The sequence below is a fragment of the Vicugna pacos genome, chromosome 7 (assembly GCF_048564905.1).
Source record: "Vicugna pacos chromosome 7, VicPac4, whole genome shotgun sequence".
In the NCBI taxonomy this organism is placed as follows: Eukaryota; Metazoa; Chordata; class Mammalia; order Artiodactyla; family Camelidae; genus Vicugna; species Vicugna pacos.
In genome coordinates this window covers 69,545,599-69,563,670 of record NC_132993.1, presented here as the reverse complement: position 1 = coordinate 69,563,670, position 18,072 = coordinate 69,545,599, and the positions used below count along the sequence as shown (strand labels likewise).

At 35.4% G+C, this 18,072-nt stretch overlaps 1 protein-coding gene across 3 annotated transcripts in view; it reads right to left on the bottom strand.

The window, feature by feature from the left end:
• The window catches only part of SEMA3E (semaphorin 3E), a 308,842-nt gene that overhangs the window by 90,994 nt on the left and 199,776 nt on the right, over positions 1 to 18,072 (bottom strand). For all 3 annotated transcript variants that reach the window (XM_072965116.1, XM_006211742.4, XM_072965117.1), the window contains one exon: positions 8,088 to 8,248. In XM_072965116.1, the coding sequence (XP_072821217.1) occupies positions 8,088 to 8,183 (96 nt within the window). In that variant the 5' untranslated portion in view covers positions 8,184 to 8,248. The remainder of the gene's footprint in view (positions 1 to 8,087; positions 8,249 to 18,072) is intronic.

Below are 18,072 nucleotides of genomic sequence, written 5' to 3'. Positions count from 1 at the left end.
AATGCCCACTTCTCTGTCCAACCCCACAATGCAGATCTATGGCTAATAATCAAGGAATACGGTCCGCTTAAGTAACTGTAGCAACTGGTAAGTTCGCCAATGTTTCCTGTGCCTCAAGACCTTGAGCCTCCTAGTTAACAGTTTATCCCCACAATTGCTGGATCAATCATTCTCCCTGCCCAACTGAAAAGGCTGAGTCAACCCCTCTTCTTGTGTGTCTCTCAGAATTCCACAGGATCACCTTCTCATGGTGACGCAGCATCTTCACAGGTTCTGCTGGTCAGGGGTGATGGATTCTAAGTTGAGCGATGCTGGCTCTCACCAGAACACCCATTGCTTTTTCTTCATTGTTTCCAAAGACCTGCACCTTGGATCCACATGTACTGGTGTACAGGACTCCTAAGAAGCTCTCTATTCCTCTCCTACCTCTATGGCTGCTCTAAGCCATGCAACAACAACACTTCTTTGGATTTTTTTGTAGGCAATCATCTTCCATTCTCAAGTTAACATTTTCGGCAAAGGAGCAGAAATTTCCCAGGAGAATAGACTGGGCCTCTTAAGATATTAATAGTACTTCTAAAAATAGTCTTGCTCCTCAAGATGCGTAAGAGCCTTAGGATCTAGATTGAGGTACAGCTTCCTCCTATCCAGTGTCAATATTTATGTTGTGAAACTCTATGTATATCTGGCCAGTAAGCCAGACTCTCTTCCTATCGATGGCAATGTGTTTGCTCCCGAAAGTTCCTATCATCTCTCCCTGGTATCTCCCACCCCTCTGCCTACCATCATCCTATCCTGTCTTCTGCCAGCATAGAAGAACATTCTGGTTATTGAACTGGTTATAGATGTTGCTGACTGAAGGTATTTTTTACTTAGTGAGGACACAGTTTATTTATCTTTGAATTACTACTCAACATTCAAAAATTTCTGACATCTTCTTGCAGTGGGACAGGCTCCCTCTGCTGTGCTTCTGACTTTCTTTTACCTGACTGGCCCCTGTAGGCATTTTACTCTTTGAAATCTGATATACATGTTTGAATCCCAAATATGGTCAAAATTTAAGCCTTTAACTTATACATTATGTAGCCAGATCTAAGCCCCAATACATGAAAAATACTGGGGATTTATAAAAGTGGTGACAAAAGCATTCTATTATGATGATCCTTTTAGAATTGTATTTATTATTATAGGAGTAAGCACTCTATGGTTTCAACTACAGGCATATGATATTACTTTGATGTTCTTATTAGCATAATGAGTCCCCAAAAGTTTCTTACTAACAATATTCTGCACCTAGTGTTCTTTTGCTTTCTAGAGTATATACGTTTTAAATAAAAACACATATAAAATACATTTTTTATGTTGTGATGCAGAAAAGAAGACAAAGAAAGAACACGTTTATAAAGAAAACTAAAAAGCCAAAAGCACACACAAAAAATCCTACAATCAATGTTCTTCATTATAGCAGTAAATCTAACAGTGGATCATGTAGGTTTCATAACCTTTAATAGGAAAGATATCGCATAAAAATAAGGTCAAGTTCCACTGCAGCCTTGCATCGTCCTAAGAAGTCACTGACATCACTATAGAATAAGGATCCTAGGAGGGAAACCGCAGAACTTATAAACTTTACTTCTCCTTTATTTTGGAAAAAATTCAGGCACTGAGTGACAGGATTTCTCAGATGATTCCAAAAATCCACTTTAATTTGAGATTTAATTTGGTTTCAGAATTACAATTTTACTCTGGGTGCATGAATTATGCAAAAGGATATGCTAAAGTGTGTGTGTGTGTAACACAAAACACAAATTTATTTTAGGGTCATCTATCATTGTTAAGATTTTCATGGCTTATTTGCGTATTGATATGACTAAATTAGAGAATACCTCATCTGTAATTCAGAATAATGCTTTATATTCTTAACACTCTTAATTTACGAGATGTAGGGGTTTTCTTCTTAGAATATTAGCATCCCTTCTTACACATTTTTCCTCATTATGTAGAATAATGACCTTTAAGCTGTGTTTCTACAATTTCAAAGTATTAGATAACTTAATCAATTCTTTGGAAAAATATACCAAAGTCCAGCTTTTTAATGATGAAACAGCATCCAGCCAATAAACCAGCCTCAACATCTTATCTCACATTCCCCTCCATCACTGCTTCATAACCATTATTTCCAGGACTATTTGAACACATTATTGGGGGGCAATTCTCTTGACCATTTCTACACTTTATTGACAGTCTGTGTTCCACATTCTTTGCAAACTGCCTTGGAAGACAAAGATTGAATCTTCCTCAGAGCAAATGGAAGATGTGTTTCCTGACCTGGATAATAAAGACAAATTCTCCCTCTGGGCAAAGGTTGGACAGGTTTGAGAGCAGACCTCTTACAAGACTGGGAGTTTTCTGAGCTTCAGGTTAAGTGGGTACAACACACATTCACTGTGTGTATGTCTCTTTAGGCTGCTGTGCCCACCCGCTGTGGGACTTGAGGGGAAAAAGGCAAGTGATGCAAACAGGAGGCTCATGCCGCCTGCTGTGCTGTGAGTGAGTCCTCTGTCTCTGGCTCAGAAATCTGTCTTCTGCCAGCATCCAGGAAACTATGACAGGCTAACTTGTCTTAAAAGCCAGGTACAATTTCAGACTCTTTACAGTTCTCAACACAAACAAAAGAAAATGCCTTATGTGCTGGTGGAGACAATATATGGCTTTTCTAGGACTGTCAGAACGTGTGCTGTTTCTAGAAGCAAACCTCTCAGTGGCAATTGCTGTAAGACTAATGAAGTCATTATTTCAGGCACCTCTTACAAGATATTCCCCGATAACTTTTTTAATAGATAGTATCTCTCCTTCCTTTGATTCTTGAAATTGCCTTTGTTACTTTTTCTACCTATGACTATAAAGATTTGCGTACTTAACTCCAGCTCTCTGATTATCAGACTACGAGTCAACAGAGGGCAAGGCAGTGACTTATTTCTACATCCCTAAAATGCCTACCTGGCACAAGGCCTTCAGTGCAGTCACTGTTGACTCCTTGCCTATTGACAGACTTGGATCAATCACTGTATCTTTATCACATTCTTGGCACAGTCAATTCACTGGGGGAGATTTGCTGACATGAACGTACTGCCATCAGTGTCAAGTAATTGAGACAAGTAATTTCCAGTTGAATTAGGGAGGAAATCCTGTAGGATTTCAGCAAGTTTGAAAGACTGGCAGGATTTCTGAGAGCAGAGTAAAGTAAAGGGTCTTAACCAGAGTACTCTGGATGGATGGAAGGGAGAGAGGTAGGATATTCCATTATGAGTACTCACCACTGTGAGGTCCAACACATGGGAGCTCTCCAAAGGAACAATATCATCATAGATTCACTCAAGTTTTGTTTTTGTTGTTGTTTTTACTTGAGTTTGTTTTGTTTTGTTTTGTTTTTTAACAAAATTCACCAGGCTCAGGACTGCATTCAAATGTCCACTCAGGAGAGAAAAGATAAGAGAACGATCTCACTGGAAATCAAGTTATTTTAAAGCCATCAAGTACAAATGTTCTGCCAAGACAGTAAGGGAAATGATTTTCTTCATTTGTTTTGGCAGTCACGATGCCTTTTAGTTCTGCTCCAGAGTAGGGCATCAACAAAAACCCATAAAATTTAGCTATTTGTTTAGCTGCATAAAACATTTTTAAAGGCAGTTAAACAACAGGGTGTAACGATATTTCCAAATTCTCTGCACCAAAATAGGTACAAAAAGCAAGAGGTTAAATACACATCATTTCATCACAATACTCCTACAATGTAATTTAATTGTCCCAATGCATTTACTACTCCTGCATATCTCAAAGGAGAAAAGTAAAATAAAATAAAAACTACATTACAAAGTAATTTTTTTCTGGACTCCCTACCGAGTCTCATAATTATACCAGGATTAAAGACTTAACAATTCTATTGTTACAAGATGTTAGGATACTCGGAGATTGTGGAGAACAGAAACAAATGAATAAAGAAGGAATAATGTAGCTGTCTAAAAAACATTACTTCCTTTTTTATTAGAAATTATTAAATAAAATAATCCAGTTAATATAAGTCTCTCTTCATGGAATGTGACTAAGACACTTCTATAACTTCAGCCATTATTCTCTTCCTAATTCTAGTTTTCTAATAAAAATGTTTGTTTTAGTTTTTCTTTTCTATTACATCTATGTACAGTACCAGTGTCCATCAACATATACTTTAACAACGTGTCCTATAAATGTCATTAGAATCAAGAAAATATATTTTGAATTAACACATTAAGAGCCCTAATGGTTTATAAACAGTAGTTTTAACCTGACACACATTATCCTCCTTACTGTTTAAGCTTTTATACTTAATTATAATGGCTGTCATTATTCAAGCACTTTGTATACCAAAATTATAATCTTCTGGACTATAGAAAAGATTTGTACTTGAAATGTTTATACTCCAAAGCATTTGAATTGTAACGATATTTTTAACGGCACATTTTTGGCCTGGTGCATGCCCTTTTTAATGGATGAAATTTACTAAATTGCTATCATTAATGTAAAAAAACCACTTGCTATTTATATGCAAATTACATTTTTAAGCCTTTCTCCCACTTAATAAAAAATTAAATTCTAAAATACAAGAATATTTTTACCTTGGATTCTATAAAGTAGAGTAAATGAGAAAAGTATAAATTTTGTTACAAGCAGAAGTGAATGAGATTTATTTATAGATACCCAAATTAAGTAGTGTAATTTTAGCTTAAAATAACAGTGGTGAGAATAATTTTAGAAAAAAAGCTAAAATTTAGAAATTTGGAGAAAAACTATGAAAGTTTGTTAAACTGAAAATGTATTACTAAATATGGAATAGTCTATGAAGTCCTATAAAATATAGCTTAAATAAATAAACATTTCTATTTTTGACTTCTTCATGAAATGAGAAAAGAAAAGAAGATTTTATATCCAAACTCCTATTGGTATCTTCCAGAGAATAATTCTGTTCTGTTTTTCAGGAAGTCTTATTAAATCTCAAATGTACACACATTGCAAGGGGGCTATCCAGACAGAATATAGACAAGTATTCTGCATACTTAACACCAGATCACTATTATGAGACTACGAGTTAACAGAGGGGCAAGGCAGTGGCTTACTCATCTCTCGTCTGTGGCTGAATACTGGGGTCTCCTGGGGCTCTTAACTTCTGCATAGTAAACAAGGGAGAGGCAGTTCCTTCTTGTACTAGTCACTGGTTTTTCCCCACTACTGTCACCAACAACTAACTGTTGCACTAGTTTGTTAACCATTACTCAGGTAAACTGTAGTTATGCAAAGGGAGTAAGAACCAAGAGGAAACAAACCTGTGGTTACCAAAGGGGAAGTAGGGGAGGGATAAATTAGGAGCTTGGGATTAGCAGACACACACTACTATATACGACACAGACAAACAACAAGATCCCACTGTATAGCACAGGGACCTATATTCAATAGCTTGTAATAACTTATAATGGAAAAAAAATGAAAAATAATATATATACATACATATAACTGAATTACTATGCTGTATACCAGAAATTAACAAGACACTATAAATCAACTAAACTTGAATTAAAAAAATAAAAGAAGGAAAAAACTAAGAGGAAAGAAATACCTCATAACAAAAGGCAAAACTAACAGTAGGTACACTGAAGACCGATTTGGGAGACCTGAAGTTCACACCAAAGCAGTAGCCTGGTTCTCAACGCCGTTAGACTGTGGAAAGACCACAGGCTTCTAAGACAGATGGGCCTGGTTTCATATTTTAACTGCTACTGACTGGCCTCATGGCCCTGTTCTCCTCTTCCTTCCATTTACCCAACATGCTGCTCCTCAAGCAACCACACTGAACTACAATTTTAATCATGTTATGCACGTATTCAGAATTTCCCACTGGCTCCTGCGCTGCCTAGAAGATTAAGTTTAAACAGCATAGTAGTCAGTATTCTTCAGGATCTGGTCTAAGCCACATTTCCACCCTTAACTCTCACTCTACCCTCTTCCCACCCACCTGCCCCATCTCACCTAACTACTTCAGCCAAGTCAGTTTCCAACTGCTCTAAAAATTTCTGACCTTCTTCCCCATATTCACTGTGTTCCACTACCAACATGTATGTGAACCAAAATTCCAACTATTATTTAAAGTCCAATTCTGAATTATATCTCCTCCAGAAACCCCAACTCCCAGCTTGTGTACACTGTCTAAGCATTGTATTAGGGCTTTTATTATGGTTCTATTCAAACTGTGCTAACAATGACAGATGTGCATGTCTCTATCTTCCCCTTTACGTTAGAACTATTTTAGGGTTGAGACTATTTTATTAATTTCTGCTTGCTTCATATTTCCATGAATGTTTCTAGAACTTAGCTGAACCGTCTCTAAAAATATACGGTACTCCTGTACCTTAGCAAGAAATGGCAGTACCTAGGAATCGCATGCTGAGTCTATGTCTAGTTAAGGTAACAACCATGAGAGCAAACTTTTGGATGATATTTACATTTCAGGCACTGTTCTAGGCAATTAATAATTCAGTTAATCATCTTATAAAAGCTGTGAGATAAGCACTATGATTATCTCTTTTACAGATGAGAAAACTGAGAAACAGAGAATATGGGATAAGCTGACCAAGATCACTCATCTCACAAAGTGGTGATCTAGATACAGGCAATCTGGCTATAAGATGTGTTCTTTGCTATTACATTCTGCTACTTTTCAAAAGGTCTCATATCTGTGACTTAAGTCGAAATAAGACAAAATATAAAATTATACATTGTCTTGTTTTGTCAAGTTTCCAAAAAAAAAAAAAGTAACTGTTGATCAGCTGTACTTCATTCCAGAAATGAAATACTGATCAGAAAAGAATGAGGACAAGTTTTCAACCAATAAAGAAACACAAATAAAAGGTACCATGGCTACTGCTTCTTTATGGTAATACAAATAAGTCTAATAAATATGAACAAAGAAATACATTTTTCTAGTGGAATATGGTAAATTGTACAAATATTTTTTCAGTAATTCTTAGGTGCTAAAAGAAAAAACTACTTTGCACAACAATCCAGAGGGATTTTTGTTTTTATGACTAGTTTTGGTTTACTAATTAATATTATCATTATTCACCATTTTGAAAGGTTATCACATATTACTAAAGTATTTTAAAGTCACAGGAAAAGTTTCTTTAAATCTTCTTTTTAAGAATTGTTTGACATTTGGAGGTAGGAATCCGAAGAAATAAGAGTTTTAAATGATTTCCTCTAGGAATTAGGAACTGGCAGGGAAGAGGTGGCGCTGCTTCTCATCGTTAAGTTTTTTTAAAATGACTTTAAAAAATACAGACATTGCTCACTTTGACAAACATAAAAATGAATTATAAAGAAAAACGAAGTAGGTAATATATATATTTATGGCAAATATACTATGGTCTAAATATTTCTGCATGTTTCATGTAGGGCTGATGGAGGCCTGAAAATACATCAGCTTAACTCAATTTTGTATAAGCACAGATTTTAAGAATGACTTTTCTTATCATAGTTAACCTTTCCTCAAAAATGTTGGGTGTTTGCTTATTTTAATATACTTTAATCCTTCAGGTTTAAGGCACATCCTCCGGAATCAGTGATCTTACCAATAGGAATACATGAGTTCCCTGTACTGAGATGACATATCCATATTTCTGCAGGTTGGGATTTCTGGAGTAACAAAGCCTAAAAGGACTACTGGTAAATCAGCATGTGCCAAGCTCAGGCCTCGGGACAGCGGGTGTGGTGACAGGGCTATCCCCACACAAGAGGAACGCCCAATGCACCAGTCAGAAGTCCTCTGGGGACACAGAGATCAGCGGTGCACCAGAAGAGTTCATTCTCAATGGTTTACAAGCTTTCCTCAAAATGATTCTATTTTTAAGGAATATTTTATTTCTTTCAATAAAATTATCACTTAGAATGTTAAAGTGACCAAGACAATGAAAAGACTAACCCAAATAACACACATGCAAGAAGATGGTCCCTTTACTCCTTTTCTTTCTCTCCTGGAATCTAGTGTCCTGTTTCCATACCTCTCTATAGCCACTGCTGATGTTTTCCAAGCTGAGGGAATACACAAGATCCTTGCCTCCCACGAAGAGTCTCTCTTGATATTCATCCAGCAACATGGAATGGAGATCAAGAAATCCAAAAGGGCTATGAAATACTGATGTTCTGTTTAGATCCAAGAGTTCTGAAATTCAAAACAAAATGTACACTCAACCAAAAGAAAATACAAATACCTTTATAGCACGTTTCTCATGGCTCTATTTTCGTATCTATTCATACTGTGTAATTAAAATTCATTTTATCATAAATATAAAGCCTTTAAAATTACTTAAAAAGATTATAAATACACAGTACAACAGCAATACTTAGATGTGTATTTGAAAGCTGCTAAGAGATCTTAAAGTTCTCATCAAAATAAAAATATTCTATGTGAGGTGACAGATATTAAACTGTGGTAGTCATTTCTTGATATGTACACATATCAAATCAATAAGCTGCAGCCTTAAACTAATACAATGTTATATATCAATTATAACTCAATAAAACTGGAAAAATTTATTTAAATATTTATTCGCTATGTAAAAAATAGAGTGTAACTAGAAATAAGTTTTAATGTGCACAAATTAAAATCTTTTATAAGTTTACGAATCTAAAAATGTCAATTCAACTTAATATGCAAGGTAAATATTCCTAATGTTTTTAAATACAGAAAGAATTATTTTTCACAAACTGTAAAGTGTTAAACGAAAATTTCATTTTATTATGACTTTTATGTTTACTCCTCATGTATAAACAAATCCCAAGTCTACAATAAATATTCTCAAAGCAAGTCCATTTAACTCCAGATTAAACACCACCTCAGAAAGAATGTTTCCACTTGGAACTGGTCTTGAAAGTCACATCCAAAATCAAATTGCCCAAGTCTGGAAACTATCAGGAGTGTTAATACAATGGGGTAACACGTGATAGCATTCAGGACAGTGGGAATGACTGATAAAACTGCTGGGGATCTACTTTCTATCACTGTGATCTTGGCTGGTGTTGTGTATTCATCCCTACTTCAGGAATTACAAATTATTTGTTTTAGCTAATATACATTTAATTTTAGAAAGTCAGAATCTGGCAAACCTCTCCTATGTGTATGTTTGTTCGCTGAAGGTATTTAATTGCATATGGAAGTTCAGTATTAATGGCTGGTAAATGACACGTGAGAGCCTTTGATGATGAGAGAGAATATTCGCCCCATTATGAAACCCTGCACACTGAAGAGTTTCTGAAGAGGCTCCCTGGGAAATACGGACAAGTCATAAGATAGCATCATCTTCCAAAGGTCAATTCCTAATGCATCTAACAGAGAATGTGGAATACTGGTACCCAGAACACTCAAATCCAGACAGCAACATGAAATATGACAAATCTATAGCATTTTGCCCACTCTTACAATGTCTGTTTCTCAGAAAAGAGAAATGAAGTTTCTTCTCTCCTCTATTGTGAATGTATTAAATTCTATTTTTCTACTCTGAAACTGTTCATTCCCAAAGTTCTGTGAAGAAGGGTTAAACTTTTAGTTTAAAATGATCAATCCTGCTAAAATCAAAGTCTAATTTATAAAGGTAAAACTTGTGATATTGAATCATTTGACTATTCACCTAAATAAAGGTATTTTTGAAAAGTTTTGAGGCAGAGCTGGGAATAATAATAATGTTCTTTATTTAGGGAGGATGAAAATAGGACTTTGAGAGATTTGGGGTTCTTGAATACTGGAAGACAAATTTTTTCTGCTTAGCAATTCTGTCAAGATAGAATCATATTGTGTTCTTTTCTTACTAGGCATTCACAAACAGCAAGAGATACATATTTTAGGCATTCAATACCGTAACAAAAATATAGATCAAAGTTGTCTACTGCCATTACACCTTGTCTTTATATGTAATCACTTACAGTTTTACATCAGGGCTGCTAGTACACTATTTTCCAGAAAAGAGTGCCCAGTTATTCCAATAGGTTGCTAAAATTCCCCAAATGTTACATACAATGAAATCATTATCTGAAAAGATTCAATAGATCAAAGAATGGTTATATATTAGCTAGAATTAACAGGTCTCTCAACTACAGATTTACCAGACACAATAAGGTACAGAGCTTAGGAAACTACGATGGTTGGAAAATAAGAGGAGGTCATAAAAGGAATCAAATATGAAGGCCCTACCCTGAAGTGTTGCCACAGTGGAGTATTTTGTGCCCATCTTAAAAGGTATGAATTGGAATCAGGGGCAGCTCAACTAGTAAAGGAGGCATTCCATGAATGAATTCCACCTAGAGATGACCTTGCTTTCTCCCAGTGAGGTCATTAGGACCTCATTACTTCTGTATACCCTAGAGCGCTAGATATCAACTTCTACTGTTTTCATGACTTGCCAACTTCTGCAATACTTACTATGCTTACTATAATTTTTGTAGTCTAAAGGTGGTAGTTCCTATTTGTTTTGTCAGCAATAACTCATAAAACTTATTTTATTCCAATATATCACCTTTTATTTTGACCCATCTTCCTATCTCTATGGCCAAGTCTATGCCATGAGATCATAAAGATGAACTCATATTCCTATGGAGATGTAGCATGGAAAATGCAAAGGGAAAACATTCAACAAATGGCAAGATTTTAAAATGTTCATTTCTTATCACCTTCACATTTATCAATTTTTTCCCATCACAGTGAATTATGAATTAGCACTGTCCTTTATTTTACTTATGAAGAAAGTCAGGTGTCCAGAAAATAGAAGACTATCCTACAGATGTACACTATTACAATGAAAAATCACTCAAATTACCAAAAAAAAAAAGATAATCAAAGTACACAGATATATATGTCATTATGAAAATCCTGTAGACTGAGACTCTGGGGAACCAGGTTCTTGTCTTGGCTTTGCCATTTAACTACCTGTGTAACCCTGAATAACAGCTTAACCTCTTAGATTAGTTTCCTCTCATATTAATCACCTTCTACCTTCCAAATCCTTAATTCTTTGACTAAACTGCATTTCTAAAATGGAGGTGATAAAACACTGTCAAAAAATTAACAAACTCAACCACACATATTTTACAGAGTCTATCAAAGTATGATGCTATATCCGTATTTTTGGAAGCTTAATAAATGGAGGGAGTGATCAATGAACAAGTCTAAATATTCCATGGTTCATATTTAAGCTTGCCTAAAGAGAAGTAGTTAAATATTCATTTATGACTTGTCATATATTTAAATGAGTATCGGATCAGAGAATACTTTTAGGTTTTCAGGCATTTTGGAACTAATCTATTTTGACTCATTCATATTGCCTCAGAGGAAATTGCTGCCAAAATACATTTGGATACATAAAACTGAATATCACGTACATGCCTTAGGCAATAAGTTAAGAAATTTCATTTCACTTATGAAGACACTTTCTAGAATAATCCCTAAGTTGTTTTTTTTTTTTTTTTAAATATAAGACCCAAGGCGGGGAGGGTATAGCTCAGTAATAGAGTGCAAGCTTAGCATGCATGAGGTCCTGGATTCAATCCCCAGTACCTCCATTAAAATAAACAAACAAACCTAATTACCTCCCCCCCCCCAATTTTTTTTTTAAAGAATTTCGTTTAAAAAAGACCCAATAAATAGACTGCAGTTTTCTTTAAACATGTTCCCAATATGAAAGACATGCACTGACTGCTTCTGTACCTCTCCACTTTGACCATCACCACCCAGCAGAGCAGTGCCAATGAGTGACTCCTAAGAAGTTCAGGCTTGTCAGTAGAAATTTCAGAGTCAAAGGTACTAACCAAAGCATATCAATGCAATGGTTTATATTTTTCTTGTACATTTCCACAAAGATAAACCCTGACTGTCATCCTTAATTTTCTCTAAGACCCAAATCGCTCTTCCTAACTGTCTGTGATTCCTCATCATATTCGACTTTAAGTCAGGAAAGGTTAAAAGTATCCACTATGGGTAAATATTTATGCTTCAGACATATATCTGAAATAATGGACAAAGAGGCATTCTGTAACAGAAAAAGCTTTTTTAAAGGTGGTGCATATTTATGCTTTAATATTTAACTCTAATTTTCTACTTTCACTTATTTGATTATTTTAAAAGGATCCTTTTCTAAAAAGGATCTGTAATGACTTACACAAATACACTCAAACAAGTATGTTGTTGGGGTGTTAAAATGAAGGAAAACAAAGAAACAAAGAAAATATGATGAGAAGCCTAGAATAAATTTTATTAAGAGAAGTCATTCTCTCAATTGTTAAAGTGAATATCAAATTGATCCCAGGCTTCTCAAAATTCAAAGTAAGAATCACTATAACACAAGAGAAAAACTGTATTAGTTGCTTAAGAGCATTGCCTGATGTGATCATTAATTTTATGTGTCAACTTGACTGTATCAGGGTTGCCTAGATATTTAGCTAAACATTATTTCTGAATGAGACTCACATTTGAATTGGTAAAATCACTAATGCAGACTGTCCTCCCCAATGTGGGTGGGCATCACTCAAAGTATTGGGGGTCTGAGTAGAACATACAGTGGAGGGAGGAAGAATTCATCCCTTTTTCCTGCCTGACTGAGCTGGAACATCAGCCTTCTCCTGCCTTCAGATTGAGGCTTACATCATCAGTTCCCCTGGTTCTCAGGTGTTTGGACTCAGACTGAACTAAATCACCAGCTTTCCTCACTCTCTACCTTGCAGAGGGCAGACTGTGGGACTTGTCCATAACTGCATGAGCCAATTCCCCCTTTTATACCCTCTATTTGTTCTGTTGGTTCTGCTTCTCTGGAAAACCCTAACACAGGCATTACACCCCGTAATGCCAGGTACATTATGGACTAAAAGGAATTTCTTCTGAGGTCCTCTTAATAGGAATGATGAAAAATACTACGATGGACATCAAACATCACTAAAAACTAAGGTATCAAGTGCCATATCTCTGTTTATAATTATGTCCCTCAATACAGACTGAAGTCATATCAAAGCACAATCTACCAAAAGTGACTTTATGGTTATGGGTGGCTATGGTTGTCAAGACATCACTGATTACAATGAAGAGAGATTAATTAAGTCATGGTAATGCAAATCTGAGTACAGAAAACCAGGCCTCTTGGTAATTGGAAAATCAATAGAAGCACAAAGTTAATTTATCTCTTAAGAGATGACATGTTTGCTTCTTGCTTCTCATAATACCACTGCTTCACTGTACTAATTCTACAGGGTTTATTTATGAATTTCCTTATGGACAAATATGTCTGCATTAGTACCCAACTGTAAGACCTCCCAGCTCCCACTGTATGACAATAAGTTCTTGCATCCTTCAAATTCTCAAGGGACAGAATCTAATTGGCTTAGTCACAGTTCAGAATTCATAGATTGGTGGCTTCCTCTAGATTGGCTGCTTTGGGATCAATTATCCATCTATGGTTAAATGTGGAAGCCATGTGGTAAACAGTGTGGACCCTTTAATTATAGGGGGGTCAGAGCTGCCACCATGAAGCATATGTATCAATCCCTGTCTGTCTCTACTCATGAACAAATTTACTGTAACATAAATTCATTATAACCTTTATTTCCAATAGACTAAATCAGTTGACCTGTTTTACAGATGTTCAGTATTATCTTATTATGTGTTGAAGAGTATTTGCCAAAAACGAAAATCTGAGTTTTTCATTAGTTGAACTTAACTCAACCTTTCTGATCACTGAATTGTTAATATCACTCATACAACTGGAGAATAAACCTTACTGTCTGCACAGAGATGAATACTTCCATTTCTGTTCTCTTTTGGGGTGGAGATGCATTCATCTATCTCAGCCATGTGCAATTTCTAGGAAATGATGTACGCATTATTTGTAAAAAGAGCATAGTAAACATAAAAGTGATTAACAAGATAAAAAAAGTTTGATAAATCATGGAATTGCAAAGTTTAAACATGCAGAAATAAATATCAAAGAAAAAATGAAAAAAGTATATATTTACAGCATAGCTTTGGAAACATTATTGCTCTTTCAATATGCTGGAAAAATATTAAAGAAGGAAGGAAAATTATTACCTTTGTTCAATAAATGAACATGTCATAGAAGACAAAAACTAATTCACATAAAAAGAATTCAACTTCATTAAATATACAAAGAAATGAATTTGGAGATACCATTTAAAATGCTATTTAAAAAAAATAACCATAACCAGTACAAATGAGGTTCACGATATTGCTATCAGGAATTTCCTAAAGGCCAATGAGACATTTCTACATTATTAAAATTTTTACCAGTGAACATGTATTATTTTACTGAAAACAAAATTATGTCTTATAAATAAAAAAGGGAGGGGTAGGGAAAGCTTCCTTGTTTTATGCAACCAAATTTCTTCATGTCCTTATATTGTTCCTCCCAGTCCTGACTCTCAAAGTGGTAACAATTAATACCTACTGAGTCATTATGTGTCACATACTATCTAAGGCCTTGACATTTATCATCTCATTTAATCACGTGGCACTTCCATGAGGTAGGACCTATAACTATTTCTGTTTTCTAGATGTAAAAAGAGGTTTTAAGAGATGCAGCACACAGCTAAGGTTATTCGGTCGTTGTTGGTGCCAAAATTTGAAGATAAGTTGACCAGAGAGCTATGCTATTAACAGTGCATGTGAGATGGAGTGTCTATCACCACTGTGAATTCACACAGCTTGGTCACGTCCAGTTATGGTCCCCAGAGACAAAGAGCAAAAAGACTGTCTGACTTGTTAAAAGCTTGTTCCTTATAAACAATGACTCCAAAACCTATTATATAAAAAAATTCTTACAGAAGCAACTAAGAAAAGTCTAGTCTATGAAGGGATGATAATGTGTCTGAACTTGAATAGATTTTTGCAGAGTCTGATATTAATCGTAAAATAAAATGGAAAGCTTTCCCAATATTCAATGGTTGGGACTGATACAATTCAAAATAATTCAACACCAATAAACAATAAATTCAGATTTAAAAAAATAAAATTCAGATTAATATCAAGTTTAATTTTAATTACCTTTAACTTGTATTTTAAAAACTGTTTCAAATAACTAGACTTTTTCATGTTGCTTTGCTTCATCAACTGGTGACATTTTCAGATTCATACATCTTTCTTTGAGAAAATTAAAATGCTTGTACTTAATTTGCCAGGGAGTTTCAAAACAAATTGAAAGTTCTTTGGTATATACTAAAGAAAAAAAGAAAACAAAACAAAAAACCTCAAGTGGAAAGCAATCCTCCTTCCTTAAGAATATTCCCTCTTTTTAGTTTTAGAGCCAGTATTTTAAGTCATAATAGTGGTCTTAGCTCCAAATTATAGTTTGTGGACTTGACATATTTACCAGGCAATGGCTACTTCTTTATCCCTTTGCAGTGCTTCAAGCTGCTTAGATGAAAGAATCAGAAAATATACAGGAAGAGGAGGACAAAAGACACTCTAATCTCAGGTAATCTCCAGAAAACACAGTGCAAATAATGGACAGTGCTGACTCGGTTAAAAGGAAGGAGCTCATCTTGAGTTCTTCCTATTCTAAAAATAACACGAATTACTTGGGGGAGGGAGTGGACAAAGAAACAAGACTAAACTGAGATGCGCCAACTCAGAGTTCATCCGGAAATTTTCTCGAGAGGGAACTAATTATTATTGCTAAGCTGCATGCTAATTATCGGCTGTCAATGAAGATATATGCAGAGGGTTTAGTCATTTCCTCTTGCAGCCTTTCTTTTTAAACTGCAAGGAAAATAGTTTTAAAACTCACTGACATCAATATATGTCAGAGACAGTTCTCTTCACTTTGTCAAAATATATTTAAATCCCACACGTCCGTGTGTAAGATGGGGGAGGAGAGAGACCTATTTTTCAGTTCTTAAACAAAAGTAGATTTCCAAGGGAGGGGTGGTTTCTTTTTGAATGCACACTTGTTCCACTGTCACCTGCAAACGAGTGACTTCTTGAGATCCAGGACTTTAAACCCTTCATTATTTTCCAAATCAATTCTTGTATTCGATGTCTTAAAGTTAATTCAACAATAAAATACTGAAACACATATAGTAAGTATTGTTAATGAAAATACAGAGGTAACAGTTATAAATTCTCTTCCACTTCTTAACAGTTCAAAAGGAAAAGGTTTCTTACAACATGCTTTGATGGTTTTGACAGATCTGATCAATGCTCGCTAATGGCTTGTAATAATGTTGGAGCAGAATGGTAAAGAAATAAGCAATTAACTTTTTAAAGTATTTACAGGGTTGACTAATTGGTCTTTCCAGCAATGGACTGTGGCTGGCCTGTCACGCACTCTCTGAACTTTAAGATTTCTATCTTTCTTATAAGTCAACGGTTCACAACAGGCACCATGATGTTCCCAGTTTTAAACAGAAACCACTTCCAACAAAAGCAGAAAAAAGTTCAAATGTACATGTGAATAACCTAGGCACTAAACAGTCTTTTATTTCCTTGGTTAAGAAAAACAAAACGGTGTCAGAATTTTAAGGATCCCTTGTGTTCATATTTTATAAAAATTATTATTCAGTGTTACACATGATATTCTGGCCTACAGGTCTCTGAACTCCTCCAAACCCAAGGTTACCATGGGACAGGGATATACCATACCATTGTCTATCTGTGTGGTATACATGTTTGTGTTTAAGTGCACATTTCTAAGTTACTGAACTTAAAAATCATAGACTATAGAGTGCTATTCCCTAAAATTCAGTGATTTAATGATTTATTTTTGATTGCCTCATAAATATTTAATTACATTTTATTTCATTGGAGGCCAAAGGAGCAAGTCCTATGTGAACAGCCTCCTAAGCAGAGCCTGCAAGCCAGAGGGACCCTGCACTGGGACCACAGGGTGTCCGTCATTCACCATTCCTTTGGGGCCTTGTAAACTAGGACATGTTATTCTAAATGTAATGGAAAGGCCTTCCAAGGTTTTAAGAGCAATCACATGACTAGATTTATTTTTAAAATACCAATTGGTTTTGATGTGTGTAATAGCCATCAGGGGGCAAAAGTTGAATAAAAGCAGGTTTGGAGACATTTTTTTTTTTTTAAATAAGCAGGTGAAGAGAAGATAGTAGCAAAGCAAGGTGCACTGTGGAGCTAGAGACCTGAAAGATTAAACGAAAGAAAGCAAGGCATCAAATTTTACACAATAAGGTTAAATTTTTTTTAACTCAAGTTGTTTAGGATTAGGATAATAGATATAATTCAATTTGGTGAAACATTCACTATATATTGACATGCTCTCGCTCTGCACTGGGTGCTCTATCTGGCGTTTCAGAGATAGTAAAACTCAATGTAAGTATGTAAAAGCAACACAAATCCGATTTTGGCATTCTTCATTTCACTTCTGTAAATTAATTTTAAAGGTAAGGTTTTTCAGACTTCTATACTGGCTAAAATCAGGCCCGTTCACTTTTTTCTTTTAAAGAAAAAACTTTATGGTTCAAAACCAGAAAGAATATAAAGGTTTACAAAGATAGGCTCCCCTCAATCCCCCAGATTTGGACTTGCTCTTCCCCGACAGTTCTCAGTCCTTCGTCCTCAGTGGTAGAATCCCATCTACTTTCTTCGGTATTCTTCCAGAGTTCCTTGTGCAGATACAACAAATAAGGTTAGTAGATCTTTAATACCTTTCCAACTTTGGGTACAGAAAAAGAATTATAATAGAAACTCTTCCTTCTGCCTGCTCTGTGCCTCTTTCTGGCCTTCACACTGCCGGCCCCTCCTGCCATTTTGATCTTGTCTCTGTTAAGTCTTCCCAGACAAAGGAATCTGAAGTTCACACCTAGACACTCCCCAGTTGCATCATTCTTCTTAATATTTTAATATTACATGAATGCTACTTGGTTGTGGTTTGTCTGTTTTTTTTTTCTTAACTTATGATTTTTCCTCTTCCTCTGACAGGAAACAAGCTCCACGAGAAGAGTGACTGTTTCCAGCTTGGTCACTGCGAAAGC